General features: G+C 44.0%; 1 protein-coding gene across 3 annotated transcripts in view; it reads right to left on the bottom strand.

Moving 5' to 3' along the window:
• The window catches only part of cetn3 (centrin 3), a 49411-nt gene extending 37192 nt beyond the window's left edge, over positions 1-12219 (bottom strand). Inside the window, exon 1 of one of the 3 annotated variants that reach the window (XM_043709011.1) lies at positions 12161-12219. In XM_043709011.1, coding sequence (XP_043564946.1) covers positions 12161-12204 — 44 coding nt within the window. In that variant the 5' untranslated portion in view covers positions 12205-12219. The other 2 variants (XM_043709022.1, XM_043709033.1) reach the window with 2 other exon arrangements.
• Positions 12220-12430: the final 211 nt, after the last annotated feature.

Genomic DNA, 12430 nt, shown 5'->3' on the forward strand with positions numbered 1-12430 from the left:
CTGTGTGCAACTGTTTCCCCACGTTAAAAGAATCCTCGCACAGGTACCTTCCACATCCTCAGGATGATGTTTGGGACCTGAATGTTAGGACCCTTATGAACAATCCCACCAGTGACAGACTGGAATGTCACACTGCCATCATTGCCCAGGAACTCAGGAGCTATGATATTGACATCACTACCCTGAGTGAAACCTGGCAGGCGAGGTGCTGGGTACACCTTTTGCCAAAGGGTAAAGCCAAAAAGCACTGCATCCATGGAGGCGGCTTTGCCATCAAAAACGAACTGATGGACCAACTCATTTACTCCAGTGCCAACATCATTGCCTGCAAATACTCGGTTGACCACTCAAGCAGTAAACAACAAGACTAGTTTGATGAGAATGATCAAGCTATTAAGCCAGAAAGACGTGGCATTTTAGTGTAAAACAACAACTACACAATAGAAAAAGGCAGGCCTCCAGGCAGCTGAAAGCAGATGTCCAATAACAAACCCGCAACAAAGAACAGGTGGTCGCTGGACAAAGCACTGGAGACCAAACAAATGACCGACAACCAAGCGCTGTTAAGACCATATACAGACCAAACACCCAAGGCCCCAACCTAACTGCTGGCCACGGGCTGAGTGACTCTTACCAAGGATAAAGAAGCCATCAAAAAAAAAAAAAGCTGGGTGGAAGCACTTCAGAGAACTCGTCAACCAGGGCTCTGTCACTGATCCCACAGAATACAACACCCTAGCCTTGCACAAAGTAGAGAAGGCTGTCTGCCAGCTTAAGAGCAAGGCTGCTGGAGCAGCCAATATCCCTGCAGAGGCACTGAAGTGGAGAGGCAAAGAGCACCTCCTGCAGCTGCACGCCTTTGCTGCCTTATCTGGAAAGAAGGGAACACCTTGGAAGAGCTCAGAGATGCCATAATCATGAGAACTTTCAAAAAAAAAAGGGAACAAAATAGAGTTGCAAATTACAGGGAATTCTTCCTGCTGTCGACTCGTCGAAAAGTCATTGCCAAGGTCCTTATCAACCATCTCCTCCCTGTGACTGAGAAACATTTCCCAAAGTTGCATTTTGACCTTCTGCTACGGAGAGCACACGGACATGATTTACACCGTGCAACAGCTGCAGAAGGAAACTTACCCCTGTACGTGGTCTTTTTTAACCTAAGAAAGGCCTTTGACACTGTCAATTGGGAAGCGTCCTTCTCCACTTTGGTTGCGCTGTGAAATTTTTCACCATCTTTCACCTGCACTGCAATGACATGGAAGTCATGGTAGTGACAAATGGCTGCACCATTGACCCATTTGCACCGGTATCAAGCAGGGCTGTGCCAGCACCCCAACGCTGTTCTCAATATACCTTGCTACAAGGCTTTACCTTGCAGTCGACAAGCTCTCCACTGGAGTGGAGCTAACTTACAGGACCTGTAGGAAATTATTCAACCCTGCTGCCTTCAAGCAAAAACCAAAATCCATCCAACCAATGTCATTGAGCTACAGTATAAAGACAATGCTCACGTGCACACATGCACACCATCAGCACCTTTACAGAGGCATACAAATTTATGAGCTTCACCATAAATACCCACAAAATGAATTTCCTCCATCAACACGACCTGGCATTGTGGAACAACCTCAACCCCCCCGGATCACCTTGGTCCATGGGGACACCTTAGAGAATGTTGACCACTTCCAATACCTTGGAAGCATTTAATCAGCCAACAGAGTTATCGAAGGAGAGTTCCAACATCGCCTCCAGTGCACGAAAGCAGCCTTCAGCCACCTGAGGAAAAGGGTATTTAGAGGATAACAACAACAACATTAAATCCGACACCAAGATCACAGTTTACAAAGTGGGAGTAGTTCCTGCCCTCCTCCTTTCTGGCTCCAAGACGTGAGTTGTCTACAGTAGACATCTCAAGGCGCTGGAGTAGTGCGCAAGATTCTGCAAATCCACTGGAAAGAAAGACATATCAACACCAGCATCCTCGACTCGGCCAACATCCCCAGCACTGAGGCACTGACCACCCTTGATTGGCTATGATGAGCAGGGCACATCATCTGTATCCATATGACACCACCTCGTGCCCGTGCCCCCCCACCACCACTCAATGCATTTTGCTTTTGCATTGCTTAAGAATGAATCTCAAAAAGATGATTAGAGACCCAGAGGGTGACATGGTGGCATTGCTACCTCAGTGCCAGTGACCCGGGTTCAATTCACTGTCAGGTGACTGCCTGTGTGAAGTCTGCACATTTTCCCAGTGTCTGCCTTGGTTTCCTCCAGATGCTGCAGTTTCCTCCCATAGTCCAAAGATGTGCAGGTTAGGTAGACTGGCTATGCTAAACCTATCCAGGGATGTGCAGGCTAGGTGGATTGACAATAGAAAATGCAGGGTTATAGGGAGAAGGTGTGAGGGCAGGTCTGGGTGGGGTGCTGTTCAAGGGCCAATGTGGACTCAATGGGTCAAATATCCTGCTTCCACACCGTAGAGATTCTAATGTTTCTATGTTGTCTGTACCAATTAATTTATTTTAATACCTGAAGACTTCAGTTGGATGATATCTTTGGCTTCAAGATAGTGAATTTGCAGATACATTCTATTTCGTTCAAAAAGCACACAATCTGTCAGCAGTCAGTATTTTTTATAATCTGTGAAATTTTATAAATTCCTACTTTGAAAATAGTAGTCTGACTCAAGACTGGAATACACAGACTCTAACCTCACCTTTAATGGATTGTCTGAGCTGAGATGTCACCGTTTTTTTATAAAACCTTATCTCGAGAATGTGACTTGAAAGTAGTTCTGGAATTTACATAGTAACAAACCAAAACTTGCAACCCATTCTAAAAGATGAAAGGCTTAACACCAATCTAGGTTTGTTCAATAAATTGCATCTGTTGCATGACACTAAGATCTTTTGCTATACGCTTGTGTCCTATGATCCTGCTCCACTAGCTACCTGAAGGAGGAGCGGCACTCCAAAAGCACGTACTTCCAAATAAACCTGTTGAATTATAACCTGGTGTCATGTGATTTTTCTCAAATCTTGTCAAAACTCACTGATTTTTAACTTTTTGTTGTTTCAGCAGCAGCAAGAGCAGGAGCGCTGACCAGGAGTGTGACAGGAAGGGGAGTCACTGATTTAAAAACTTACCTCCTGAATAGGCGGAATGCACGCTGAGCAGGAGCAGACACTGGACTGCTGAGTAAGTGAAGTAACATATTTAGCTGGTTGCGTTACCCAAAATACTACTTAGCTTATATCCCCCATCCATCCCCCTCTAACCAAAAAAAAAGGTCTGTGAGCCAGGTAAAATAACTAGGTTTCTTCTAATCCTTTAATTTTGCTGCAGTATCTTTAGGAATTTAGAATGTTGGGAATGGTGGTTAGGGCAGTTGAATGTTCCTCCTGCAGAATGTGGGCAGTAAGGGTCACCAGTAGCGTCCCTGCTGACTTTCTGCGGGAAACGCACCCAACTCCAGCTCCTCGAAAACAGTGTTAGGGAACTGGAGCTGGATGAACTTGGGATCATTTGGGAGGTGGAAGTAGTAATTGAGAGGAGTTACAGGAAGGTAATCACACCTCAGGTGCAAGAAAAAGGCAGATGGGTTACAGGCAGGGGATGGAAAGGGAACCAGCAGGCAGTGCAGGGAACCCCTATGGCTGCTTCCCTCAGTAACAAGTATACCGTTTTGAATACTGTTTTGGTGGTGGTGGGGGGTGGGGGGGGAAAGGGAGGCGTCTTACCAGGGGTACAGGTCTCTGGCATGGAGTCTGTCCCCTATTGCTCAGAAGAGAATGGGGGGGAAAGAGATGAGCTTAGCATTCATTATTAGGTTTGGGAGTGAGAGGCACTCACAGTTGGTGTGTTGCCTCCCAGGAGCCAGGATTCGTGATGTCTTAGATCGTGTTTTCAGGCTCCTTGAGGGGGAAAAGGGAGCAGCCCCAAGTTGTAGCCCACATAGGCTCTAACAACATAAGTTGAAAAGGGACGGGGATGGAAGGCAGAAATTCAGGGAGCTAGGGTGGAAGCTTAGTGCTAGAACAAACAGTTGTCATCTCTGGTTTGTTACCCATACCATGTGCTAGCAAGGCAAAGAATAGGAAGAGAGGAGTTGAACACGTGGCTACAGGGATGGTGCAGGAGGGAGAGTTTGGGATTCCTGGATAATTGGGGCTCATTTCTGGGGTAGGTAGTACCCCTGCAAACAGGATGGTCTATACCTGAACCAGAGGGGTACCAATATCTTGGTGCGAATTTGCTAATGCTCTTCGGGAGGATTTAAACTAGTTCAGCAGGAGGATGGGAACCTGAATTGTAGTTCCAGCATCCAGGAGGTTCAGTGTAGTGAGGTCAAAAATAAGGTTTTGAGGTCACAAGAGTTCGCCCGCGAGCAGGAAGGTGGTTTGAAGTGTGTCTACTTCAGCACCTGTAGCATTCAGAATAAGGCGGGTGAACTTGCAGCATGGTACCTGGGGCTTCAATGCTGTTGCCATTTCAGAGATATGGATAGAGTAGGGAAAAGAATGGTTGTTGCAGGCTCTGCGATTTAGATGTTTCAAGAAGGACAGAGTAGATGGTAAAAGAGGGGCAGGTGTTGTATGGCTAGTCAAGATTAGTATTACGGTAGCAGAAAGGACGTTTGAGGACTCATCTACTGAGGTAGTATGGGCTGAGGTGAGAAACATTAAGGAGAGGGTCACCATGTTGGGAGTTTTCTATAGGCCTCCAAATAGTTCCAGAGATATAGAGGAATGGATAGAAAAGATAACTCTGGGTAGGAGTAAGAGTTACAGGGTAGTTGTTATAGGGATCTTTAACTTTCCAAATATTGACTGGAAATATTATAGTTAGAGTACTTAAGATGGGTCAGTTTTTGTCCAATGCATGCATGATGGTTTCCTGACACAGTATGTATGCAAGCCAACAAGGGGGGAGGCCACTTTGGATTTGGTACTGGGTAATGAACCAGGCCAGATGTTAGATTTGGAGGTAGGTGAGCACTTTGGTGCTAGTGACCATACTTTGATTAAGTTTACAATAGCAATGGAAAGGGATAGGTATATACTGCAGGGCAAGAGTTATTGCTGGGGAAAAGGTAATTATGATGAGTTTAGGCAAGATCTAGGATGCATAGGATGGAGAAAGAAACTGTAGAGGATGGGCAGAATTGAAATGTGGAGCTTAATTAAGCAACAGCTACTCAGTGTCCTTGATATGTACCTGTTTGGCAGGGAGAAAGTGGTTGAGCGAGGGAGCTGTGGTTTCCTAAGAGGTTGAATCTCTTGTCAAGAGGAAGGCAGCGGCTTATGTTAGGATGAGATGTGACGGCTCAGTTAGGGTGCTTGAGAATTACAAGTTAGCCAGGAAAGACCTCAAGAGAGCACTAAGAAAAGCCAGGAGGGGACATGAGAGGTCACTGGCAGATAGGATCAAGGAAAATCCTAAAGCTGTCTATAGGTATATCAGGAGTAAAACAATGACGAGAGAAAGATTAGGGCCAATCAAAGATATTAGTGGGAAGTTGTTCATGGAGTCCAAGGAGATACAGGAAGCGTTAAATAACTAATTCTCATCAATATTCACACTGCAAAAAGACAACGTTGTCAAGGAGAATACTGAGATACAGGCTACTAGACAAGACAGGATTGAGGTTCACAAGGAGGTGGCGTTAGCAATGCTGGAGTATGAAAATAGCTAAGTCCCCTGGGCTGGATGGTTTTTATCCTTGGATTCTCTGGGAAACTTGGGATTTCAGAGCTTTTGTCTTTGATACTTATGTGGTCATTGTCCACAGGAGTAGTGCCAGAAGACTGCAGGATAGCAAATGTTGTTGGCCTTGTTCAAGGGGAGTAGAGACAACCCTGATAATTATAGACCAGTGAGCCTTAGTTTGTTTGTGGGTAAAGTGCTGAAAAGGTTATGAGAGATAGGATTTATCAATCTAGAGAAATAAGTTGATTAGGGATAGTCAACATGGTTTTCTGAAGGGTAGGTCATGCCACATAAACCTTACTGAATTCTTTGAGATGGTGACAAAACACATGGATAAGGGTAAAGCAGATGGTGTGGTGTATATGAATTTCAGTAAGGCATTTGATAAGGTTCCCCAAGGTAGGCTATTGCACAAAATACAGTGACATGGGATTGAGGGTGATTTAGCAGTTTGGATCAGAAATTGGCTAGCTGAAAGCTGAAAGGGTGGTGGTTGATGGGAAATATTCATCTGGTGTTCAGTTACCAGTGGCGTACCACAAGGATCTGTTTTGGGTCCACTGCTGTTTGTCTTTTATAAAAGTGACCTAGATGAGGGCATAGAAAGTTGGGTTAGTAAATTTATGGATGACACGAAGATCGGTGGAGTTTTGAATAGTGCTGAAGGATGTTTCAGATTACAGAGCAACTTAGATAGGCTGCAGAACTGGGCTGAGAGGTGGCAAAGGAAGTTTAATGCGGAAAAGAGAGAGATGATTCACTTTGGAAGAAGCAACAGCAATGAACAGTACTGGTTAGCAAGGTTAGATCTCACGGAATAAAGGGAGAACTAGCCATTTGGATACAGAACTGGCTCAAAGGTAGAAGAGGGTGTTAGTGGAGAGTTGTTTTTCAGACTGGAGGCCTGTGACCAGTGGAGTGTCATAACGATCAGTGCTGGGCCCTCTACTTTTTGTCATTTACATAAATGATTTGGATGCGACCATAAAAGGTACAGTTAGTAAGTTTGCAGATGACACCAAAATTGGAGGTGTAGTGGACAGCGAAGAGGGTTACCTCAGATTACAACAGGATCTAGGCCAATGGGCTGAGAAGTGGCAGATGGAGTTTAATTCAGATAAACGCAAGGTGCTGCATTTTGAGAAAGCAAATCTTAGCAGGACTTGTACACTTAATGGCAAGGTCCAAGGGAGTGTTGCTGAACAAAGAGACCTTGGAGTGCAGGTTCATAGCTCCTTGAAAGTGAGTCACAGGTAGATAGGATAGTGAAGGCGGCATTTGGTATGCTTTCCTTTATTGGTCAGAGTATTGAGTGCAGGAGTTGGGAGGTCATGTTGCGGCTGTACAGGACATTGGTTAGGCCACTGTTGGAATACTGCATGCAATCCGGGTCTCCTTCCTGTCAGAAAGATCTTGCGAAACTTGAAAGGGTTCAGAATAGATTTACAAAGATGTTGCCAGGGTTGGAGGATTTGAGATATGGGGAGAGGCTGAACAGGCTGGGGCTGTTTTCCCTGGAGTGTCAGAGGCTGAGGGGTGACCTTATAGAGGTTTACAAAATTATAAGGGGCATGGATAGGATAAATAGGCAAAGTCTTTTCCCTGGGGTGGGGGAGTCCAGAACTAGAGGGCATAGGATTAGGGCGAGAGGGGAAAGATACAAAGGGACCTATGGGGCAACTTTTTCACACAGTGGTACGTGCATGGAATGAGCTGCCAGAGGAAGTGGTGGAGGCTGGTACAATTGCAACATTTGAGAGGCATTTGGATGGGGATATGAATAGGAAGGGTTTGGAGGGATATGGGCTGGGTGCTGGCAGGTGGGACTAGATTGGGCTGGGATAACTGGTCGGCATGGACAGGTAGGACTGAAGGGTCTGTTTCCATGCTGTACATCTGACTCTACTGGGCTAATGGAGATGAGCAGAGGTATCTCGGTGTCCACATACATAGATCCCTGAAAGTTGCCATCCAGGTTGATAGGGTTGTTAAAAAAGGAAAACTATGTGTAAGCCTTTATTGCTAGAGGGACTGCATTTCAGAGCTACAAAGTCAAGCTGCAGCTGTACAAAACTCTGGTGTGGCTGCACTTGAAGTATTGCATACAGTTCTGGTCACTGCATCATGGGAAGGATGTGGAAACTTAGGAAAAGGGTGTAGAGGAGATTTACTAGGATGTTGCTGGTATGGAGAGAAGGTCTTATGAGGAAAGGCTGAGGGACTTGGGACACTTTGTTAGAAATAAAGGTTGAGAAGTGTCTTAATTGAGTTATATAATCAGAGGGTTAGATAGGGTGGACAGTGAGAGCCTTTTCCTCAGTTGGCGACAGCTAGCACAAGGGGACATAGATATAGGACAGATGTCAGAGGTAGTTTACTCAGTAGTAGGGGCATGGAACACACTGCCTCCAACAGTAGTAGACTCGCCAACTTTAAGGGCATTTAAATGGTCAATATATAAATATATGGATGAAAATAGAATAGTGAAGGATAGATAGGCTTCAGATTGGTTCCACAGGTCAGCACAACATTGAGGGCCGCACTGCACTGTAATGTTCTGTGTTTATATAACTTCGATCATTAGTGGCTGTGATACTAACTCAAATCAAATAGCTCATAGGCTATAAATAGCATTTATTTTGTAGCTCCCAAACAGGCTTCAGGCAATTAATATCACTACACATAAAAATAATGTTCCCTGAAGGTAGAGGGATCCACAAATTAATTTACTAAATTTAATAATAACAAAAATCAGTATAAATTCATCACCCAATACAATGTAAAATTAATGAATACATTGGTTACTTTTTCATCCTTCATCTGGTTTTAAAAGACAAGGTGAGAGACTCAACATTAAGTCAATATGCCGTTTGACTTGCAAGATAACTTGGGAGTTGGAGGAGATTTCATGCACTTGCTTCCTTTGGCCTTCCAGAATCCTTTCAGCACAAATTTCTACCGCTACTGATCTACTAAACAACATCCCAACCTCAATCCTAGTAAACCTAATCCCTACAAAACCTATTACACATATACAAACTGGCCTTCCCTTCTAATATAACCCTCATCGCCACAAGGGACAAGTTGAAGGGACACAGACTTAAACAGAATAGGTAATCAACTGGTTTAAGCATTTACGGCCAAATCAGAAAGCACTCAAGTACTGCTAATATCTGCAATTGCTCATTTTTCCAGAATAATTCTCAAATGCTTATTTTTATAAAGGAAGACCACTTCACGCAATTCTCATGACAAGTAGAAATTTGTGGATTTTGTTTTAAAAAAAATCAGTGTGACATAACCATTCCAATCAACTGCAGGTCCTTTCCTAGCTCATCATAAACTTCTTGAAAACTCTCTGCTCTAGGGCTGAACTTGTTCCTTTCTTGAGACATCTCTCCTATTGTCCATCATTCTCATGTCATGAGACCCACTTCCTGTGCTTTCAATTCTTATTCATTCTAAACTGCAGTTGATAAACCCCCTTCTTGGCTCCGACATTAATGACATTTTAAACAGTTCTCAGTTCAGATTTGCCTCTCTCCTCCCAATTTGTGATCACCAACCCTTTCGTTAAGGGGAGAAAGATCTCAATCTTTAAAAATTGCCAAATCTCCAACTTTCTTACACATTTGGTGAACTCCCAAATTCACGCCCATTTTTCACTCAATTCAAATCTCTCCAAAACAGGTGTCCTAATTTAGCAAAGTTAAAATGACATCTATCAAACTGGCAAAGATAGACTGAGCTTCAAAACCACTGAGGTAGAGAATTCCAAAGATTTATAACCCTCAGAGTAAAAGAATTACTCTACAACTGGTCCAATCCTGCCAGCATTAGCTCTAGGAATGTGCTTCATTATCTAGTTCGGTTTCTTGACAACCCTTGCCCAGCACATTATTTTTATCCAAATAGTCCAATGCCCTTTTGAATGCCTCGGTTGAATCTGCTTCCACCATTGTTCCAGGCAGTGGAATCTGTACCTTAACTGCTGGCTGAGTGAAAAAGTTTATTTTTCTCATATCACATTTGTCCTTTAGCAAATCACATTAAATCTATACCCCATCGTCCTTGTTCCTTTTACAAGCAGAAAAAAGTTTCTCCTTAATTACTGTATTTAGCCCACTCAATTTTGAAACCCTTTTTCATATCTCCTCTTGGCCCGGTCTCAAAGAAAAGTCCAAACTTTTTAAGTCTATCCTCACAACTGAAGTTTCTCATCTCAAAACATTTTCTGTAAACACCTTCTGCACTCTCTTCATTGTGTCTATATTCTTCCTATAAAGAAGTACCCAGAATTGCACACAGTACTCTAGCTGAGGTCCAACAAGTATCTTAAAAAAAAATCAACATCACTTCCTTGTTTTTATACTCTCAACCCCAAAAATGCAGACAATACTGTATGCTTTACTTAGTGCTCTCCATTTTTCCTGCCACTTTCAGTGATCTACACACACACACGTCCCTCTGCTCCTGCACTCTAGATTGAAAGACATTTGAAATAAAAAGGTGATGCAATGTTTTTCCTACCAAAATGCACCACCTCACACTTCTCTGCATTGAATATCATCTGCTACCCATTTGTCTTCTTCAACTTATTGATGTCCTTTTGACTACATTGTCCTCGTCATAGTTTAAGTGATGTAACGACTACATATTCAAACTGACACTTGTACACCAAGATCCCTGGGGAACTCCACTTCAACTCCACTCCTTCATCCAGCCCAAAAAATATCCATTGGCCATTACTCACTTTCCGGTCAGTGATCCAATTTTGTATCGACATTGCTAATGACCCTTTTATTCTATTAAAATAGTACTCAATACATAAGTGCGTGTCAAACTTCTGTACATTTTAAGCAAGACTTCACTACTCCTGTTGTTAAATGCTTTGCAATAATTGCTTGCATTCTGTTAGCTGTCTTATAGCTTGCTGCACCTGCATCTTAAACTTTCAATGACTTATCAAGAAGAGCATCTTGGTCCCTTTGTGCATCTATACCTCCCAACTACCTACCATTTAAAAATACTCTACACATCTGTTTCTCCTGCCAAAGTGGGTAACCTCTTTTTCCCCACATTATATCCCATCTGCCATGTTCTTCCCTACTCACTAAGCCCTGTCCAAATCCCATTAAGCAACATTATCTCTTCCTCACAACACATATTCCCACTTAACTTTGTATCATCCACAATTTGGAAATATTATATCCAAGTCATTGATATCCCCATACATAGGCCCTAGCTATTCGCAATGTCGAAGTTTTGATCCTTGCATTAATTACCCCATTAGTTACGTCTGCTACAAAAAAAAGTCAAATCTGAAAAACAAAAATAGAAAGCAAATACATGCAGCTTGGTTGGCAAGTCAACAGATTAAATGGATGTTTCCATAGAGAAAGCACCAAGGAAATGAGAGCTCTCAGTTGTTGAAAAGGCCACAAGACTTGGGTGGTTGGTCTTCTTTTCTCGACAGAATCATAGACTTTTTGCAATGTGGAAACAGGCCATTTGGCCCGACAAGTCCACGCCGACCCTCTGAAGAGTAACCCACCCTGACCCATTCCCCTACACTATATTTACCCTTGACTAATGCATCAAACCTACATATCCCTGAAACTATGGGCAATTTATTATGGCCAATTCACCTAACCTGCACATCTTTGGATTGTGGGAGGATACCGGAGCACCCAGAGGAAACCCACGCAAACAGTTGCCCAAGGCTGGAATCGAAACCGTGATCCTGGCGCTACGAGGCAGGAGTGCTAACCACTGAGCCTTTTGTTTGCAAAAGAGTCCCTTGCATGGGAGTGCGTTACCTCCAGCAATTAAGGATCCACAACTAACGTTCTTAAAGTGGCTGTTAGCGTGACTTGTATAAAATTAACTGGTAAATTTCAGTAGAACGTCAGGTACTGAGGCCACATATGCCAGATACTGGCTGATCAAATGAAAAATCCAGGGTGACGATACTCACACGCTGTTGGATGGCACTGAGCAGCACAACCCCTAACTACTAAACCAAATGCATCGTAACAACGACCGAATCTGACGACACTTGATGTCGACGGGGTGTTTTGAGATGCTAGGCATATCTCAAGTCTTTAAAAGGACTAGCTGTGTAGGAAACTGCCAACGGCGGTATTAGCGCTCGGCCTGCTGACCTCAGGGCAGCGATAACAACTGGCAGCCGTCGATGCAGAGGCCGCCGCCGCCACCACACACAGAGGAATAAACAATGTGAAAGCTGCCGCTTTAGGATCACTGACCTCCCCTCCCCCCATGTAGAGGGAAAGAAAATAGGGCTTTTGCTTTTCAAGGATTTCTTTTCAATGACGCCAAGCAGTGACCTACCTCAGCGACACACTCATTGCTGCAGGAATAAACCCCCAACGCCACCCGCAGGGAAAAGGGACCAGGGACGCACCAGCACTTAAAAACCCACCTCCCGACTTTCCTCAATGCCCATTGGCCAGAACCGATCACCATCGCCACTGCTTATGATAGGACGACCTGTCAATTTCATCTTCCTATTGGCTGGGAGTGCTGCCAATTATGTGAGGTTCACCAACCGTTACTGAAAGCTCGCGGAGAACGGTTACAAATCAGAGGCGGTCGCGAGGCCGGGGGTGGGGTTAAATTAGTGGCATAGTGACGTTTTGTGGGTGGGCGAGGACCATTCCAGACACTACTGATGGCTCTCTCCACGGGATAT

Source organism: Chiloscyllium plagiosum, chromosome 2, assembly GCF_004010195.1.
Source record: "Chiloscyllium plagiosum isolate BGI_BamShark_2017 chromosome 2, ASM401019v2, whole genome shotgun sequence".
NCBI classification, from domain to species: Eukaryota; Metazoa; Chordata; class Chondrichthyes; order Orectolobiformes; family Hemiscylliidae; genus Chiloscyllium; species Chiloscyllium plagiosum.